The sequence below is a fragment of the Danio rerio genome, chromosome 22, assembly GCF_049306965.1.
Source record: "Danio rerio strain Tuebingen ecotype United States chromosome 22, GRCz12tu, whole genome shotgun sequence".
Classification (NCBI taxonomy): Eukaryota; Metazoa; Chordata; class Actinopteri; order Cypriniformes; family Danionidae; genus Danio; species Danio rerio.
This window is the reverse complement of record NC_133197.1, coordinates 6398641-6419120: the sequence shown is the minus strand read 5'-3', so window position 1 is coordinate 6419120 and position 20480 is coordinate 6398641. Positions and strand designations below refer to the sequence as shown.

General features: G+C 36.0%; 1 protein-coding gene and 1 long non-coding RNA gene across 3 annotated transcripts; both read right to left on the bottom strand.

The window, feature by feature from the left end:
• Positions 1–1566: 1566 nt before the first annotated feature.
• LOC137488897 (uncharacterized) lies at positions 1567–4823 on the bottom strand. 2 transcript variants are annotated; one of them, XR_011008174.2, is made up of 5 exons: positions 4768–4823; positions 3412–3517; positions 3219–3289; positions 1867–2051; positions 1567–1703 (listed from the first exon to the last, which is right to left on the bottom strand). It is a non-coding gene; the product is annotated as an uncharacterized lncRNA (long non-coding RNA). The 2 variants fall into 2 exon arrangements; XR_012397684.1 differs by lacking the exon at positions 1567–1703 and having other exon boundaries at positions 1921–2051; positions 3223–3289.
• Positions 4824–7320: 2497 nt separating this feature from the next.
• On the bottom strand, positions 7321–19514 carry LOC141380149 (CD48 antigen-like). The gene is made up of 6 exons (XM_073937135.1): positions 19330–19514; positions 18656–18973; positions 14971–15261; positions 12906–13016; positions 11188–11255; positions 7321–8373 (listed from the first exon to the last, which is right to left on the bottom strand). Exons 1-6 carry the CDS (start codon positions 19376–19378, stop codon positions 8323–8325), a joined length of 888 nt encoding a protein of 295 aa, XP_073793236.1. The 5' UTR covers positions 19379–19514; the 3' UTR covers positions 7321–8322.
• Positions 19515–20480: the final 966 nt, after the last annotated feature.

Here is a 20480-nt window from a genome sequence, read left to right as displayed (position 1 = left end):
CAAACACGCTGGACCAGTAGTAAAGAGCGGATACAAACGAGGACACACCCAAAACTAACGTTTTTGTGTTCGCGTTGAAGAGACACCAACCAGTAAACACACAGAAACCCATATGCTAACAAGTCAGAGGAAACCTCGAGGAACTGCCAGAGATTATGTTAACCAATTTTGATGTTAGTCTCTCAAAATTAGCATCCTGAGTCTAAAGCCATCAAGACCTTCAAGGTGAGATCACTTTATTTTTCCTCGGTACGATTTTAGGCCTTCGGTTATACTTATATTTTTTCCCAGATAGCAAAATACACTCGGGCCAGTTCCGGCTAGATTGTCGCCTGCCGAAGACTTACCCCTCGGCCCAACTTCGGCTGCCGGACTCGGGCCGGATGCCTGTGGACTCACTGCCCGATTCCGGCCCGAATCAAGCGGGCCAGATGCGGCGGCCGTAAGCGAGCCGACGCTGCGCATCCGCGCCGGAATCGGCGCGAGGGTAATGTGCGCTGCGGCCCGGAGCTGGCGCGACTCCGTATTTATACACCTTATAAAACCTTTTGGTATTACATTGGTACTTAATATATGGTATTACAACCATTTGAATTTATACAACAGCAAACACAGGCTATAATGTAAACACAAAGTGTAAGCACTGTGTTTAACCTTTGAATAAAGTGCAAACTGCATACACATTCTGTAACGAAAATAATCAGACAAATGACAAAATAAATAAATGTTAAACGTTTATTAATTGCAAGAAAAAAAATAGTACTAAAATTTTATAAATAATTTTGTAGTGCACAAGAATATCAATATAAAAACAACAATAAAACAACACATTAAAGACACACAGAAAGATTTAAACAAAAAATCTAAAAATTACACACAAACACAGATGTTTTTAAAACAACCCTGTTTTCCCAATAGACTTAAATTAAAAATTTGTACAAACAGCTAAATTTTATATAAACCTAAATATAGAAACCAATTTAAGATATAGCAAGAAACATCTTAAAAATACCAATGACAATCCGTAAAATATCCAAGTCAAACTTGTAAAAAGTACTGCAGAATTCTGAAGAAACATCTTGAAACATTTTTTAATAAAACAATTATAATAAATAATAATAATAATAAACAAACAAACAAACAAACAAACAAATATATATATATATATATATATATATATATATATATATATATATATATATATATATATATATATATAAATAATTGCAGAAGTATAAAGTCAAACTTATTTTTAAATAAACTTGAACAAAATCAATTGCACAAACAGCAAGACATGAGTGAGATGATTATACATTTCATATATATACACGTCTTGTGCAAGTTTATATTTATAATTTTATTTGTATTACGTTTATTAAAAATGTATCAAGATGTTTCTTCAGAATTTGGCGCACACACATACATACATACATACCATACATATATACACACACACACACACACATATATATATATATATAAATGCAAATGAAAGAAACAAATTGTTCAAGTATCAGGGAACATCCTAATACACTTAAAATGTTGTTTAAAAAATAAAACAAAATAGTGATATAGACATTAGACACATTAGCTTTCTCTTCTTTCTTCCTCCATCCCTGTCAGGGGCAAGTTGTAGCTACCTTGTAATGCATTTTTCCACTTCTTTATCAGTGGCGTGGTATGGACATTTGTCCTCACTCCATCTGTGATTAAAAGATAAACAGATAATTAGTAGTGAACAAGTACTAATGTAAAAAAAAAAGAAAAAATTAGGAAAAAAGTAGGCTACCTACGAAGCAAAAAAAACAATAAAAAAAAAACAAATAAACTTAAAACACTTTGAAATTAGCAAGAGCTTGAACTTACCAGTTTCTTCATTTGTTCGGGCTGCTCCTTTAGTTGATTTTCAAGCTTTTCCAAATCAAATTGGCCAAAGGAAGGTCAAATGTGTTTACATCTGGAATTTCATCACGTCTGTTTTGGTTTTGTGAGAATCAGGCCCAGCTGCTGCTTTATGACGTTGCATGATTTTAAAACTTCAGTCAGTCGTGCTAAAAAAAGAAAAATAACAGATTAGTATAAATCAACCTGTAGCTTATTCTCATACAACTTCTGTAAATACAACAGTGGATTAGACACTGCTGATATTCTCTAGTTGATCTTTACTTTCTAGCTGCATTAAACCTTAACAAATTTAGTGATATCTTCAATTCTTACAAAGACATCACGAGATGCAATAAGTTATGTCTTGATCTCAAACTGCACTAGAACAAAGACTGTAAATGTTCATAGGTGTACTGCAGGAGTGTCCAAACTTTTTGGGCCGAGGGCCAGATGGGCCCCCTAAATTATTAGCCACCGTTTATTTTTTCCCCAATTTCTGTTTAACGGAGAGTTAAACATTTTTTTCCACACATTTCTAAACATATTACTTTTAGTAACTCATTTCTAATAACTGATTTATTTTATCTTTGCCATGATGACAGTAAATAATATTTGACTAGATATTTTTAAGACACTTCTATACAGCTTAAAGTGACATTTAAAGGCTTAACTAGGTTAATCAAGTTAACTAGTCAAGGTAATTAGGCAAGTTATTTTATAACAATGGTTTGTTCTGAAGACTTAAGGGGCTAATAATTTTGACCTTAAAATGGTTCATAAAAAAATTTAAACCGCTTTTTATTCTAGCCGAAATAAATCATAAGTCTTTTTCCAACATCATTTGGGAAATATTTAAAAAAGAAGAAATAAATCAACGAGGGGCTAATAATTCAGACTTCAACTGTGTGTAGACAGACAGACAGACAGACAGACAGACAGACAGACAGACAGACAGACAGACAGACAGACAGACAGACAGACAGACAGACAGACAGACAGACAGACAGACAGACAGACAGACAGACAGACAGATAGATAGATAGATAGATAGATAGATAGATAGATAGATAGATCATAACAAGAACTGCTGCTTAATTGAATGCATGTAATAGCGACACCCGGTGGTTATTTATTGAATTACGTTCATTTTTGTATAGCGGGCCAGATTCTATTGATATTTATAAAAAGCCTCGCCGCGGGCCGTAGTTTGGACACGCCTGGTGTACTGGAATGTACAGTATCTGTGCATCTTCATGGTGGTCTTAAGATTTCTGCCATAGTCATTGATGGTGATGGTACTTGTGGTGCTGCATTGATTTCTGAAATCTTCATACCTGCCTTTTATCCAGCCTCTTTGTTTCAAGTAATTTTTCTTCATCACGGTATAGATGCGTCTATACTGTCCCTTGATCAAATACATTTACAAAACAAAACATCACTTTAGTATAGTGCCAGGGCAAAACTCACAGGTTGTAATAGATCAATGACAATGTTGACAGTATGTGTTTAAAATAATTGCAAACAAACCTGTTCTGTCTTGAGATGTATGACAGGCAATCATCGTCCTCATCTGTCTACCAGTCAGAAATCACAGTTGCATGTGGATGTTTTAGTCGAGCTTCCTCATATGCATCTATAATAAAACATCACATTGTTGTTAACCTCCCGTAAAGAAAAGTTCAAATCCTGAAATACTATCAAAGTTAATTAATGCATATAATACCTATAGTGTAAATAATCAGTACACAGAAGGTTGCACAAGATTTATTCGGAGATTCATGCAGAGTGACAGCCTTATGAATCTGAGACATAGATTTGTAAGATGGCCAAGCACATGCATTATTCTGTACCCATGAAGATTAACCAACCATTGTGAAAAATGGTTGATGATGATAGCCAATAACAATAAACCATTTCAGCTGTTTGTGAAGCAATTAGTAATGTAATGTCTGAAAAGCTCAATCTATGTTGAAAATGTATCAGCAGTTTACAGCTTATAATGAACTTTTAGCACACAACTATAACATGCCTATTCACGTTCAAAAGAGTGTGCCATTGACTTCTTTGGTCGTGATGTACTGCAAAATGATCTCACTAACCTTTGTTAAACAAGACCAATAAGACTTAACCAACAAATATTGTTACCCATTCATTTAAATCAGAATTTATCACTGTCAATAACATAAAAAACAAACAAAAAAAAAACATCAAAATCTGCTTTAAGACGTTCAGTTTTACATTAACTGACCATTACAGCTTGAACAAAAGATATAATTGATTCACATAGGCTAACACATATGAATTAAAGTGCATAGTAATATATTTCTCTTGGATAATTTAAAGAGAATAGTAAACAGTAGAGTTTCGATCACTTTTCGTGACTAACTGCATAAACAAGATAAACAATAATATTTTATTAATCCAAAACGATTAGTTTTTATTTACACAATCACAGAATTAATACTGTTGGATAAGCATACGCCTGTACAATGATTTTTTCAACTTCCACGGTACTTTATAATGTTAAATCAGGATAAAAACACGTTTTGCCAAGTTAGTTAATGGATTCGTCTACAGAAACTTTCTTTAACGCAAAGTTAGCATACACACAAATTCGTTTCATGTTTCTTTAAAATAATTAAAATAGTTTTCAGTTACTACACACGTTACAATCTAACATTGTGTTAAAGGAAAATGAACTTTCAGGCGTGTTTGTAACTGTTAGCGTTAGCATACATTGGCTCCACTCGTGTTTCTTAAAGCAAGTTACATTTCGTATCAAACTGTTTTAAATTACTAAACGCTGTTACAACCAAACACCGTGGAAATGTTTTAAGCTCTAAATTCGCTAATTATACAGTACACAAGCAGTAAAAAGCTTACCTTTCTGACCGGCATCCACGTGAAGTCTTTAAAAAAACCAAACTTTTTCTTCTTGTGATCTTCGTGCCATGGTGGTTGACAACCAGCTTTTTGGAGCATTACCGCCACCGTCTGGATTGGAGTGTTGATCATGAGTTTAGTCACGCATGTGTTTATTATGAAACCAACTTCTGCTTTAAAACAAAAACAGTCAGCACAGGAGCGTGCTATCTCAAAAATAAGCGAATTTTACATAGTTTTTCTGTAGATGACATGTATAATCTATTTATACATAATATTGTTTTGTTTGCGTCTAAACATTGCGACCATCCACACTAAATATTCTTTTTTTTTTTTTTTTTTGCTATCGTACCATGAATATTTTCTCAAATTATCATTAAACGTGGAGCTAACAGATTACTAGATAAAATAAGAACTTAATCGGTTGCCATCAGCCTTAATCGGTTGCCATATGGTTGACCGGAATCGGGCCAGTGCTTTACAGCCGCATCACAACCGCATGTGCGCGAGCGAGCTGCGGGCCGCACTCGGCCCGGATAACACTCGCCGATGCCGAGTCGGAGCCGGAGGCGCCGGAGGGCAGCCGAGCTCGGGCCGATTACTGCCTGCTATCTGGGTTATTTTATGTAGCCTAAGATGTATACAGGCGTGTAAGTTAGATTAAGCATGGTCTGAGAGAGGACATGTCCCCACCAATATTCACCATTGAAATGTCCCCACCAATAATTTAATTAACCTAAATCTGTCAATATTAACTTATTATAATATTAGACATGCAGAAAGGGTTAAATCACGTTCTCCTCCAGTCGCACCGCCCCTAAACACACACATGAGCATTGTGATTGGCTGAGAGTTTACCTGCCGTCACGTGAGAGGTATCAAACAATGTGGACATGGACAAAGGAAATTTTTCAACGAAAAGTCACATACGATAAAGTTTGCTACAGAATGAGTCCATCATGATAATGCTGTTAATGATTCTGTTTTTTTTTTAGTCTGTGAATAATGTATGTGTAATCATTGCAAAAATATTGATTTCAATATGATTTCCTCTAGTATAGTTACTATCAATTTAAATGTGTTTTGTGTTCACAAAGATAAATGTAAAAAAAAAGAGTAATATTGTTTGTGCGGTCTCTTTTCTACCTTTTTCCTGAACTAAAGATGCTATATAGGGTTGTCACGCTGTTCCACATTGTTACAGAGAACTTTGCACTGGTGACAATACATTATATATACACACATTTAGTTTGGTTTCAATCATTTGTTTTGTTTACTCATGTAAAAACAATTCGTTATACTGTACTGTAGAATGTTGTTTTGTTGACAGTATATGCTGTACATTTATATATTGCATTGTAGTGATATTTTATGAACTTCTTTTTTTTTGCTGGATTATTTTGTTGGATGGTTATAACCACTTTTTTTCTGTACCAAAGTATTTTCTACCATTGATTGTCAAATTGCTTCCTATTTTAGGTATTCATTTACAAATGTGCGTTTAAAGTTATAAATTACAGCTTTATATATAATAAACAGTTAGAATAAGACAAACATTTGTAAAATGCAAATTTATTATCATCTGTCATTGCATTTTTTTAACAAATCTGTTAAATTTGTAAATTTGTTTTATCTGTTTATTTACTTGAGTAAATGTGTGTAATTCTATATTCAGTTTTTTAATTAATTTCAGTAATATTATTAACTTGTGTGTGTGTGTGTGTGTGTGTGTGTGTGTCTATATATATTTATATATATATATATATATATATATATATATATATATATATATATATATATATATATATATATATATTTATTTATATATATATATATATATATATATATATATATATATATATATATATATATATATATATATATATATATATATATGTGTGTGTGTGTGTATGTTATATGACAAACTAGCTTTAAGTACCAAATAAAGTGACCCTATTTGGATTTGCATTTTAAACGTTAAATAACAGTTAAAAATATATTATTTTTTATTTCATATATTAAGGTTTCAGTTATGATACTCCAAAAATAATTCCGCAGAAATTCGCAGACTTTTAGCAAAGTTCTTCGCAGAAATAGCAAAAAATGTCTGCAGATTCCCTCTGGCCCTACCTACAGGCAATTAACAAACTGGCCAGCACATTCAACTTTCCACAGTCAGAAATTGAATATTTGAGTTATAATAAAAGTTCATACATGATAATAATAATCCGTTTGGTCTTGTAAGCCACCTGAACCTAACTAGGGCCCTGACTATTTAATTTAACTTAATACATTGTATGAGATCATTAATTAATAATGTAATTTAATAGCAGTTAAATAATTAATAGCAGCTTAACTCCAAATGTAAATGTCAACCACTAGATGGCGGTTTGTAGTTAAGTTTGCTCATATAACAACCCTCAAGGTTGTTTTTAAGTACAGGTGAACAGATGGCGGATGTACACTGGGTATTCTAGTTTTACTAAGCCATGTTTCCACTTGTTTATATATTGTAAGCTGCATTTTCTTTATCAAGTAAAAAAGACAACAATTGGATGTTTATGCATGAACACAATGACTTTATTTCTAATTCATGAGTAACAAACATCTGAACACCTGTTCCAGTGTGGGAATAACACCTCTCATGTTGCTTGACGTCACTGTGTGTCAGGGTAATGTTTTAGGAACTGAATGTTTCTTTCGTTCTTGTTTTTAAGAGGCGCTTATGTTAGTCTACTGATAGTATAGAAAGCCTTATGTGGGGCAATGGCCTGCGCTATAACTAAGAGATATTTTGAACACTTGAAATCTTTTTGTTAAACATGATATTTTAGCACCAGCAAATCAAGTAATTGTCTTTCTGTATATTGATGGCTATTTTTCTGCTTTTTGGATGCACTAGTCAACCTCCTTATCTTCATTTTAGAAAGTAACTGTATAGTTGTATATCCACTCTTTATCCATCTAAATTATTAGTTTATTGCTTACAGTAGTACATATACATGCTTTAAAATATACGCTATATATGCATTGCGTGTGGTTATATCACATGTCAGCTAGCCTACTTGATTGCTAAGAATATACACCACATTACCCTCTGACACAAATGCGCTGAATGGAACAGTAAACGTTGGAGATTAAATAAATATTAGTATTTCCTGCTATGTGTTGAGAGATTATGGAGTGCACAATACAAATAAACAACTTTTTAAATAAAATCCCTGTTAGTTTCAGTTTTATTTCATAGAAACTTGTAGGCGAGAGATTCATGCAAACAAAATGGAAAAATAAAAAAGTCCTTCAACCATATGACGTCAATGAATGTGTCAAGTGTCAACCGCAGACAATCATCAGCCCAAACAAAAAAAAAAAACCTGTTTGTCTACCTGCAGATCACTTTCATGTTGATGGGAAAGAAAATCACACCTAATCCCACTCAGTTGCTCGTGGTGCAGAGCTGCAAACATCACTTATGAAACATGAACATGTTCATTACCGAATATGCAGCTTAAAACGTTTGTAAGTGTGCAGTGAATGAGGAATTTTAAAATTTGATTATCTTCTTGTGGCAATCGGAGCATACTCCACAGTGTCCTCGGCACATGTCTGTAAAAAAAAAAAAGTTGAAAAAACAGTTAACGTAAAGGAGATATAAAAACCAGTTGCCTGTATATGTTACATTGGTTGCATAGCTGTTTTTCTGCAGGTGAACAAGGTTCTTTAAGTTTAAATTATATTCCAGCACAGTTTATTTTAAATTGGTTTGGTCTGATGGGAAAAAAAACACTCAAGTAAAGAAAATATAGACTTTTATTTTTATAGACATATTTTGTCGACAATTTGAAAAAAAAGGTCAAACATCAACTCTTAAAAGGCTTGTAGGTTTTTGCTTTGTATGCAATTGAAGAACCATTGTTGTTGTTTCCATGACCACACATTTAATAAACAACTCTTAAAAAAAGACAATAGTATCTGGATGAGTCTTGAGCAATGTCAGACATAACGCAGGGCTCGACAATAAGGATTGTTACTATCCCGATCCGGCCAGTGCTGCCTTGTCACTTAAATTGTATTTGGTTGCTACTGTTTGTCAGTTGCATGCAAATACTGTCTTATGCTGTGTTCACACCAGAAGCGGAACGCATGGATAAATCGCGCTGTTCATGCATAAATAGACGCATGAATCTTTTGAATTTACTCATTTCATTTGTGCATCAAATTAGCTACATTCGCGAGTCAAATTCACTTCACAGTAGATGCGGATTCATGCCAAGGCCAGGGCTTCTGTCTGCCCGGTGACTCTAGCTTTGTTGCTATAATGGCTAACATGGTTTTTATTGAGACAATAGCTGTGTTTATTTGCTTTAGGAAGTCTGAAAAACAGTGTTGATTCATTAAGAGTCCACTAGATCCATTCTGAGGTGCACCCAGCTCTGTAAAGTTCATCAGCTCCTCCAGAAACTGAACCTGGATGATGGAACCTTTCAGCGGTGCTTTAGACTGAGCCGAGCCCAGTTTGATGAACTGTTGTCCGGTGTCGGCAGGAGGATTATCGCCAGGGATAGCAACAACAGGCATTACATCATAATCACGCCCCCACAAGAGAAAACTTCTGATTGGTTAACGCTGTGCAAATGTCTGCTCCAGTAATAGCGCAAAACGCATCATTCGTGCCACCTTGTTTGCCCGTATAACGCTGCAGAATCAATATTCGCATCTTTGCATTGGCTTAACATGTTATACACTCGTGCTTGACACTTCTTCCATGTCTGGTGTGAACGCAGCATTAGGGTGCTTTCACACTTAGACTTTTTTTCGGAACCTGTCGCGTTTGCCCAGTTAGCGCAGTTTATTTGGCATACGTGAATCCTGCAGTCATGAGAATCTGCGCCAAATCAATTGGTCCGAGATTGCCTGAATAGGGTAGTTTCAGCTCGATTAAAATGAGCGTTGGAGTGGATCAATTGTAGGGATAAAGCAAAACGATCTAACTAACCAGGCCAGATCACAGTGTATAATGGGTGTAATAGCCATACACAGTTATATGAAGAGAGAATGATGAGTACGGCGAGATGTCATTCCTAGCTAATATGTGTTTCATGTCGAATATGAAAGTGAAAGCATGCTGAAATATTACAGTGCTGTTTATCTGTTAGGAAAATTGACTGAAATTACCATCTGATAATTTTTCCATATTGGAATCTTATAATATTTTGTATTAGGCCTATTATTTTGTTCATTTCTGCACACCTCAAAAGAAAAATAAACATTGATCTGCTTCATGATCTGACTGCAGTCCCGGTTCATCTGATCTTTCTCTCTATAATTTAAGCCTGTAATGCGTAATTATAGCCAACTTTTTGTTATAGATTTTAATAGAGATCTGCGCGGGATTAAATTTTTAATCCCGCTCCCGCCAGGTTTTAGTCCAAACCTGACCGCTCCTGCTTTATTCAGCATTTGTTGTCCTGCTGCACGACCCGTCCCGTTTTATAACCGCCGTGCCCATTCCCGCTAACCAGGACAAAACCAAAACGAGTCGGGAGCGATATTGTTAGACCGCCCACTCCCGTTTAAATTACCCCAGTTACCAGCCGCTCCCGCGATTTATTCGGAAATTTATTCCAGCGCCGCAAGAAATCTGGACGGGTCCTGCGGCTCCCGAGGTACAGTTGCGGGAATGCAGACCTCATTATTTAAGTTGTAAGTTGTATTAAAAGAAACAATTTGCTGAATAAAAAGTTATTTCAGTTATGTTTGGTTTTGACACATTATTTAAAATATGTGGCTAAGAAGTAGCCACTCGCTTTTTTTTTTGGCAGTGCAAGTAAAAATCTGAACCATTGTACCAATCGGGCCAGTAGAAAAAATCCTTAGTGTTGAACCCTGCAATGCACTCAATAGAGCTAGTGATGTCACTGTGAAGCGTAGGGTTAGGTGAGCCTATTCAAAAGCATTGCTTGCAGCTTAGATTTCAACTGTACCAAGTCTGCATCCAGACCCCTCTCAAATAATCTTTTTTTTTTTTTTTTTTTTTTTTTTGTATGAAGAATATTTTAAAAATTTAAATATAAGATTTGTTTTTGGACTAAAATGGTTTTACTAGACATTATAGTTCTTTAATAGAACAATTAATTGTTTTTTTTTTTTACATTGGGAGCATTAGTTATAGAAATACCACATTTTAAAAAGTGATCAGTTTGCTTTATTTAACAATAAATTGTTCTTAAAGTGATTAGTTGATGTTTACATAAGTGATCAAATCCATTGCTCGCTTTTAAAATGAAAGCAAGTTTAGCAGGAAATACCTCATATGAGCTATAGTTTCTTGTTGAATGTTGACTTCACACATCAAATATTTGTCAGTTTCATGATCGATCATACACAAAACCAACCAGCATATAATAGTAATGATCTTACCAAATTCTTTACTTTTCTTTGGTAGATTGTCGGCTCAATGTACGTGATCTCGTCTTCTTCGGTCCCGACTGTTTTAATGACAGAAATGAACACTTTAAAAACAAAATGCTAATATGAATTATAATTCAAACCCAGAAGCATGTTTAATGAAAGTAATTATAACTGAACCTCTGCCATACTTGGAGATGTGAATTTAAATGTCAATAAAGCACTAAAAGTTTTTTTTTTTTTTTTTTTTAAGACTATATTCATGATGCTGATTCATTTTAAAATTATGTTGCTTTATTGTATTTAAATGCACAGTAGCTGATAAATTACCAGTATGCACTGTAAACCTACAGTAGCATACTGTAAACTGCACAGTTTGAAAAAAAAACTGCTGGGAAAAGCAGCTTAATACTGTGGAAAAAAAAAAAAAACTGTTTACAGTGCAATAAACGGCTGCATGCCGCAAAACTCAATGTCTTTCCTTTTACTCTTGTGCTAAGCCTAATTTGGTGTGTCTAGTCAAACATTATTATAAAAATGTAATATCACCAGGTTTCAGATTCAATCTTCAACAATTCTTGGCAAAGGTTTTGCATTTCTTTATGAAATTGATAGTTTGTGGGCTTCAAAAATGTGAGTGTATGCACCTAAATTTTGGAGATACCGTCTAAGCATTGGTGATGCGATGACGCAGTAGGTAGTGCTGTCGCTTCATCGCAAGAAAGTTGCTGGTTCGAGCCTTGATTGGGTCAGTGGGCGTTTCTGTGTGGAGTTTGCATGTTCTCCTCGTGTTGGCGTGGGTTTCCTCCGGGTGCTCCGGTTTGCCCCAGAGTGCAAAGACAAAGAATTGGGTAAGCTAAATTATCCCTAGTGTATGTGTGTGAACGAGTGTGTGTTTCCCAGTGATGGGTTGCAGCTGGAAGGGCATCCGCTGCATAAAACGTATGCTGGATAAGTGGTTGCTTCATTCCTTTGTGGCGACCCCAGATTAATAAAGGGACTGAGCCGAAAAAAAAATGAATGAATGCCAATGTTTAATACATATGCCGAATCAGAAGATATACAAAACCAGTGCCAATTCACAAAAGTAGTTGCTAAAAAAAATGAAAACCAGTATTTGAGATTTTTTTGGGACATCACAAGAGTAGCAAGGTGGAAAAATATCGCATAAAATGAGTGTTGAAATGATCAGAAAACAACAAAAAAGGTTGTAAGGAAGTACTGGAGTATTAATACATGATTTGTTTTTAATCTTTATCAATTACAACTTGCGTTGACAAATGAAATGGCTTTTGGTGGGAGTTTTAGTCTAATGAAATAACATTGAAAAGCCTTTTTTGGAGGAGTAAAGAAGTCTTTTCATGGTCAAAATGAGCAGAACTCAGCACAAAGGTTAAAAATAACTACTATTAAGAACGTTCTTATTTGATTTAACTCCGATCAGTTCCTCCAGGATTTGGCAAAGACTTTTTATATTACTTTTTTTAAATTATTTTTATATTAAAATTACATTTTGTAAAGGCTTTTGCCAATCGCATTGCATTATTTGCTTCAATTTTATGTTTTGTTTTGAAAATACACCTCAATCTTGTAAAAAAAAAATGTATTATTATTTTTCTTTATTATTTCAAGAACCTTTGCATTCCTGGAGGAATTGCCTTGTTACTGACAACTTGCATTTACAAAGTATATTTAAAAATATTTTATATTTAATGTATTTTAACACTTGCCTTCTTGAGCCGTTTTTCTGCATTTCCTGTAAATACAGACGATCAGGCCTGCGGCAACTATCAGCAGAGATCCAGCAGAAACCAGCACTAATAGAGAAACTGAATCTGTAACTATAGAGAGGGATAAAGTCACTGATAGCATTTTGCTGCTTTATATGAAAAGTAAAACAAAAAAATCAGTTTATTGAACTTTCATTTTGGGCTAGATTACAACAGCTGGTGTTGCTGTTATTTGCACAATCCTCAAAACCATGTAAAACATATAGGACTTTATGTAATACGTAAAGAAATAGTTCACCCAATAAAAGAATATTTACTCACTGTTTACTCTCTCAAGTGGCTCTAAACTTTTGGGTTTCTTTTGAACGCATAAGAAAATATATTTAATGAAAGCTGGAAGCTTATAACCGATGACCTCCATTGTATTTGTTCGATATTTACAGGTTTCCAGCTTCCTTAAAAATATCATCTTTTGTGCTCAACGGAGGAAAGAAGCTAAAGCAATCTTGGAACTAAAGGGTAAATAAATTATGACAATTTTTTTTCTGGTTTACTATTCCCTTAAAGCAGGGCTGATACATCCTTTTCCTGGTAATTTACATATCTGCAGAGCAGTTCAGCTCCAACCTTTATCAAACACAACTAAACCAACTAAGTAGGATCTGAAGCAGCACTTGAAATGTAAAAACAAGTGTGTTTGATCAAGGTTGCTGCTAAAATCTGCAAGAAGGTATCTGCAAGAACAGGATTTAGCACCTCTGGCTTAGCAGTCAAATTATGAAGAATAAAAAAAGCTAAATCCACCAATCTAGTTTAAAACTTGACTAAAGCCAAATCTCTTTGTGTTAGCATTCAGAAACAACACAAATGCATAACTCTTGAAATGTGGCTTGTACACACCAAGTCAACGGCAAACAACTAGATCCATTGAAACCCAACTCTGTTGTCGGTCGCCAGGTAGCAGCTTACATCTGGTTTCATCTTGACCATCTTTCCACTCCAAAGGGGGGCGGTGTCTGTTTTTTCTTTCAGAACCGCAAAACTGGCACTTCCAATGGGTATGTGCAAGCGGCATGCAGTATCATTCATTCAGCTTAGTCCATTATTTATCAGTGGTCGCCAATTATTCTGGCATATGTTTTACACAGCAGATGCCCTTCCAGCTGTAACCCAGTGCTGGGAAACACAAATACACTCTCGCGTTCACACAAACTCATACACTACAGCCAATTAAGTTCATCAATTCACTTGTATCGCGTGTCTTTGGACTGTGGGGGAAACTGGAGCACCAGGAGGAAACCCACACCAACACGGGGAGAACATGCAAACTCCACACTGAAATGCCATTGCCAACTGACTCAGCTGGGACTTGAATCAGCAATCTTTTTGCTGTGAGGTGACAGTGCTAACAACTGAGCCACTGTGCTGCCCATTCAGTATCACTATTACAGTAATTTGTCACTCAAAATGGATGGATTTACTCCTGCAAATATGACTGATAATCTAATAGTTTAAACCATTGCAAATATTGGAGAATTGTAGCAAAATCACAGCCGGCCTGTTTGTGTTTCTTGGCTTGAATTGCTTATTTGCTAAGGCACTTCACTACACAACAACTGTTCTCTAAATCGTTGCTTAAAAACTAATCAGAGAGCTCTTGTTAGCCGATGCTGATTCTACATGCTTAATTGGGTCTAGACTGCAGCTCTGCAGAAGAAATTTGGCCAGAGGAGAACTGGTTGTACCCAACTTGGCTTGGTTTCTCTTTAGAGTTTTTTTCCTTCACTTTCGTCAATTGGGGAAGTTTGTTCCTTGCCACTGGTTTGGGACTAGCAGAGCTGTGCATCAGTGGAGTTTCTCTTCAGTGTTTCAACTTTCAGCTGTTACATCATGCATTAAACTGAACTTCATCTGTAAAAACTGCACTGAAGCAGTTTCAGTTTACTAGAACTTCATCTGTGTTAAACTGTTTTGTCACAATCTACATTGTAAAAAAATGCTGTAGAAATAAAGTTGAATTGAATCAAACCAGTCAGTTCAGTAGATATCAATTCAGCTGCTGTACCTGAACATGATGTCTGGCAGAGTGTGTTGATGTCCAGATGTGTGGTCTGGTTGCTGATGGTGTTGTTGATCACACAGCTGTAGGTGTTGTTATCCTGATATTCCACCTCCAGAGGTAGAGAGAGACTGATGCTGAGATCAGACACACTGATGCTGGACAATACACTGTTTCCTTTGTACCAGGAGAGACTCACAGCGCTCACATTCACCACTGAACACAACACTGAACAATACTGCACTGATGAAGAACACTGAGAAGAGTTGAAGATGAGGACAGGAGCAGGCAGATAAGCTGGAATATAAAGAGAAATTTGGAGATGTTAGATATTGTTAATAGTTATATGTATCTTTATATATATATATATATATATATATATATATATATATATATATATATATATATATATATATATATATATATATTAGTGCTATCAAAATTAACGCGTTAACGCATGCAATTAATTTGAAATAATTAACATGTTAAAAAAAATTTACGCAGTTGCAGGTTTTTTTTTTACTTCCTGGTTTGGAGGACATGTGTTTAACATGCAAGAAATATGGATAAGATCAAGGAAGCACTTTTTGAAGGCAAGTTTCAGTATAAAACAATTAGTCGCATCAGCAGGCTCTTTCGTTTCATTTTTAACTTGCCTTTAAGGTAATCAAATCGCTGCTTACACACTAGGCTCTTAATAAGAGTATTATCTTAATCATATTAAAATCTGAGTATTGGTGTCTTATGTAAATGTATTCAGAAAGTCTCTGGTGAAGTCGTGAGCTGTCAAAGACAGGGCATTACTCTGCCTTTCAGCATGAGCCCTCCAAATAGCGTGTTTCCTCATTAAACGTAACAAAAGCGTATGCTTCGCGTTGTTGTGTCAGAATCCTTGTGAAATACAGCCATACTTTAGATCGATTAGTTTAAGGAAAATTAATGAACGCGATCATGTGTGTTGTATCTGATGGGAGTCGCTCCAGCGCATTGTGTGTGTCTGTCTGTGATTGTGTCTGTGTCAGGCCCGTTGAGGGGTGTCAGGGGTGGAGTGAGCGACGTATCTGAGTTGGGCCGTGTGTGCGTGAGACGTACCTGAAGAGCAGTGGGGGTGAGTTGCAGGCGACATACCTGAGGTGCTAGGAAGGATGTGGTGGAAAGGGATGTTTAAGGACTGGGCGGGAGACGCGCAATTTCCGGGAGATTATCATTCATTTGCGGGCATCCAGGAGTCTCTGTGCATTTGCGGGATACTCCTAGTCTTAGCAACTGGATGAATGTAAAGGAGGACTGAGCAAAATTGTTTCTACTATAACTATATAACTAATGTTCTCAACGCACAGTTGCACTCAAACTTTACAATGAGTGCAACTGTTTGTATTCAAGTTTTTTATTATTATTATTATTATTATTATTATTATTATTATTATTATTATTTTCCATATCTGTAATGCCTGTATTTTGGCATTTTTTTGCAGTCCACTTAGAATCCAACTTGGAAATCAAATTTTTCTTTATTGGCATTGCTTGTTTTAAAATTCAAATGGCTTTAACATGCCTGTGTTTTAATTTCTGTAATAAATATGGCTGTCAAGCCAGGATCTTGATGGTTTATTGTGGGTTTGTTGTTTACATGAACAAATCTGTGTTACAAGTTAGACAAAAATTCTAATAAACAATTATATTTTGAATTTAAATACTTTTTGTCTTGTGTTTACATTAATTTCACACTTGAATAGCCAAAATTACAAGTAGGCGACGCAGTGGCGCAGTAGGTAGTGCTGTCGCCTCTCAGCAAGAAGGTCGCTGGTTCGAACCTCGGCTCAGTTGGCGTTTCTGTGTGGAGTTTGCATGTTCTCCCTGCCTTCGCGTGGGTTTCCTCCGGGTGCTCCGGTTTCCCCCACAGTCCAAAGACATGCGGTACAGGCGAATTGGGTAGGCTAAATTGTAGTGTATGAGTGTGTGTGTGAGTGTGTGTGTGGATGTAAGGGTATCCGCTGTGTGGAAGCTTGCTGGATGGGTTAGCGGTTCATTCCGCTGTGGCGACCCCGGATTAATGAGGGGACCAAGCTGACAAGAAAATCAATGAATGAATGAAATTTCAAGTTTCAGTCTTTTAAATACGACGATACCCCCACCCACCCACTTGTCTAAACACAACCGACAGCGTTTTGAAAAGCAATCTGGAAAAAGAAAAGCCCTCACCTGATTTTTACCTCATTCTCACCCTGTTAGTTACTCATTTATTTTATTATATTTTTTGGCTTCTGTTTTTGTCTTACCCACTTTCTGGAACCATTCTTCGCCAGACTCATGCTGCGTTCACACCAGATGCGGAAGAAGTATAAAGTGTGAGTGATTTACATGTTAAGTTAATGCAATGATGTGAATAGACATCGTGCAAATGACGCAGTTTGCACAAATATAGTGGTTTGAGTGTGAGTATCACGCTAATCGCTCAAGTTAGAGAATCTGAACTTCAGCTGACATTTGCACCTTGTTAACCAATCTTGAGCTTGCTCTTCTATGGGCATGATTATGACGTAGTGCCTGTTATTGGTGTCCAAAGGGAAAATTCTCCTGCCGACACCAGACAACACTTCATCAAATTGGGCTCGGTTTAGTCAGAAGCACTGCTAAAAAAACCCATCATCTAGTGATGTTTTGTAAACAAATTTCGGGAGGAGCATGCGCAGAAGTTTCAGTATCGAATACGTCATTGACAATTATCCCATCATCAAATCAGTTCTTGAACAACCCCTATATATACCAAAGCTGTCTTACCTGCAGCATCTCACGACTTTAGCATCCCTCCACTACCCCGTCACCTCACCTCTTGCATTGCATTCCCGGGGGGAGCGTTCTGAGGCCGGGCTAGATACTTCGCTCAAATCCCAACTCCTCTTTGTTCGCTTATAAGGGGAGTAACTCGAGTTGGGGTGTCTCCTCGGGCTCAGAGCCCTCCCCCCGGACAGCACGCCAAATATGCTTTATATTTAAACGAATGCAAGTGTGAACTCGTGAAGGTTAAGTTTCTGAAGGAGTTTATGAGGAGCTGGATGCACCTCTGAAAGGATCTAGTGGACTCAAACACGGCTCCAAGCGAATCAACGCTGTTTTTCAGCCTTCATAAAGCACATAGACACAACTATTTTCTCAATAAAATCTATGTTAGCCATTTAGCAATGAAGCTAGAGTTACTGGGCAGACAGAAGCCCTGGCCATCACGCGAATCCGCGTCTTTGCTCAGTGAATTTGCCGCGCTAATAAAGTGGATTAGACGTGAGAATGAAGCGAGTAACCTCAAAATGCTCACGTGTCTATTTATACACGAATAGCACGATTTATCCGTGCATACCGCTTCTAGTTTGAACAAAGCATCAAAGCCCGTCCTCTCTGCATCTCAAGTCCACTGACGTATGTGGCAAGCCACTGGACAAACTGGTAACAGCAGGAAAACTGTCGATACCGAAGTAAGTGGTCAGCTGCTAGCGCAAAAAGGAACAGCGTCATACCACCCCGTAGCGTACGTTTTAAAGATAAAATGCAGCCATACATACTTCTGGCTACATATTTCTCAATCTCCAGAAATGTATATAGGAGTGCTTTTTAAGATTGAGCCTATGTTGGATAATTAAACTACTGATTACATAATGAAATAAAGATAATCGAAGGATGGATGATCTTTACTCACCATAGACAGACACTCTGACTGTTTTTGATGATCGTTTTGCTCCACTAATATGCACTTGATAATCTCCAGCATGTTCAGATCTGATGTCTGTGATGGTCAGAGATCCAGTTTTATGATCCAGCTGCAGTCTGCCTTTGAATCTCCCATCAAGAACATCATAAGTGGAGAAGATTTGTTTCTCCATGCTAATTTTAGCTATGAGAAAGTTTTCAGATCCAAATTTCCACAGCAAGTCATCATTTATTTTCATTTCATTAATATCGGTGTGTAGATTGATGGAATCTCCCTCCATAACGGATACTGATTCAGCAAAAACACCTGGATGACAAAAAAAAAAACACACTGAGGGTCTTGTGGTTGTACAGACTCTGACATTGTTTGTATTGTTAGAACTGAAAAATAATTATTGCAACAAATCAAATCCAATCACTTTTATTGTCACATCATCAGCAGCACGTGTGCTATGATAAGTGAGGTCTCAAATGATTATTTCCTATAAAAACATGAAATAATAAGAATTTCCATGGCTGCAAGACCCTCTTCATTTAAATAGACATCATAAGCCCAAATCTGAACATCTTGCAATAAAGTGGTAATAATAATATAATTTCATCAGTTGGTAACTTAATGAACAGCACAGCGATATTAAGCTATTAACATGCTTCATGACTTACCAATGAGATGCCACCAGGACAGACAGAACAAAGAAAATATGTACAGCATTTTCTTCAGTGATCTAATGGAACTAAACACTCCAGCTGTATGAATATTGTGGCAGAGTGTGACCCACTTTGTACACACAAGACACACACACACACACACACGCACACACTGATGGTGGGTACATTTTCATACACTCAAAAAAAAATGCTGTTTCAAAACTACTAGTTTAAAATGAGCTGAAACAACACAATTATTTTTTGTGACAACTTAATTGTTTTATGTTCAATCCACTTACATTCCTTCATGTTGTCCCAACATAAATTGATTTCATGGAGCCCAGATTTTTTTTGTGTATAAATGCGTATATTCTGTGTAAGGAGCATTTCTTACAATGTTTTCTTAATAAGTTAATATAATTTAAAAAAACCTGCTTCTGCAATAAGACATATTTGCTTTTTGTTAATTTAAGATTGATAGTCTTTTAAATGTTAAATGCATAAAAAGTATGGATATTGTTATAATATATAATATAGTTATGATATATGTTATAAGGGTTATAAGAAATCGCTTTTCGGTAAAACAAACAAACAAAAAGTCAAAACTATGTGCCAGCTCACATGACCAGTTTTACTAACGATCAACTTTAGCAGCAATTGAGTCATACTGAAACATCCTGTGGTATGTTAGCTAAAGCGATCTGGTTAGGTCAGTTCTGCGTATGAGTGCTGTGGATACGGTGCATTTGTGTTAAGCTTTAGGTTAAGAGTTTCTTCCTGTCTCGCTTTTATGAACCTCACAGTCTGATTTCCTTTCTAAAAATGTTTCACATCTGTAATCAAATACTGAATCAAAACATTTGAAACTGAATTCATCACATATCTATACTGACCGCAGATCTTTTGATAACAATCTGTTTTGTTTATAACCACTTTTTCTCGACAGTAGTGGTTTGGAGTGTGTGTTTTTTTTTTTTTTTTTTTTTTTTTTTTTACTTGTCAGTGAGAGGGCGAGGTTCGGTCTTTCTAAATACTTATGTGATAAAAAAAACATTACTGCTACTGAGAAAGTTGACAGTACACAAGTGAATAAAAAATGCAATAGGTAAGGAAAATTACTGGTTTGTAAACATTCTGGATGCTCACGCATTATGGTTACAGAAATC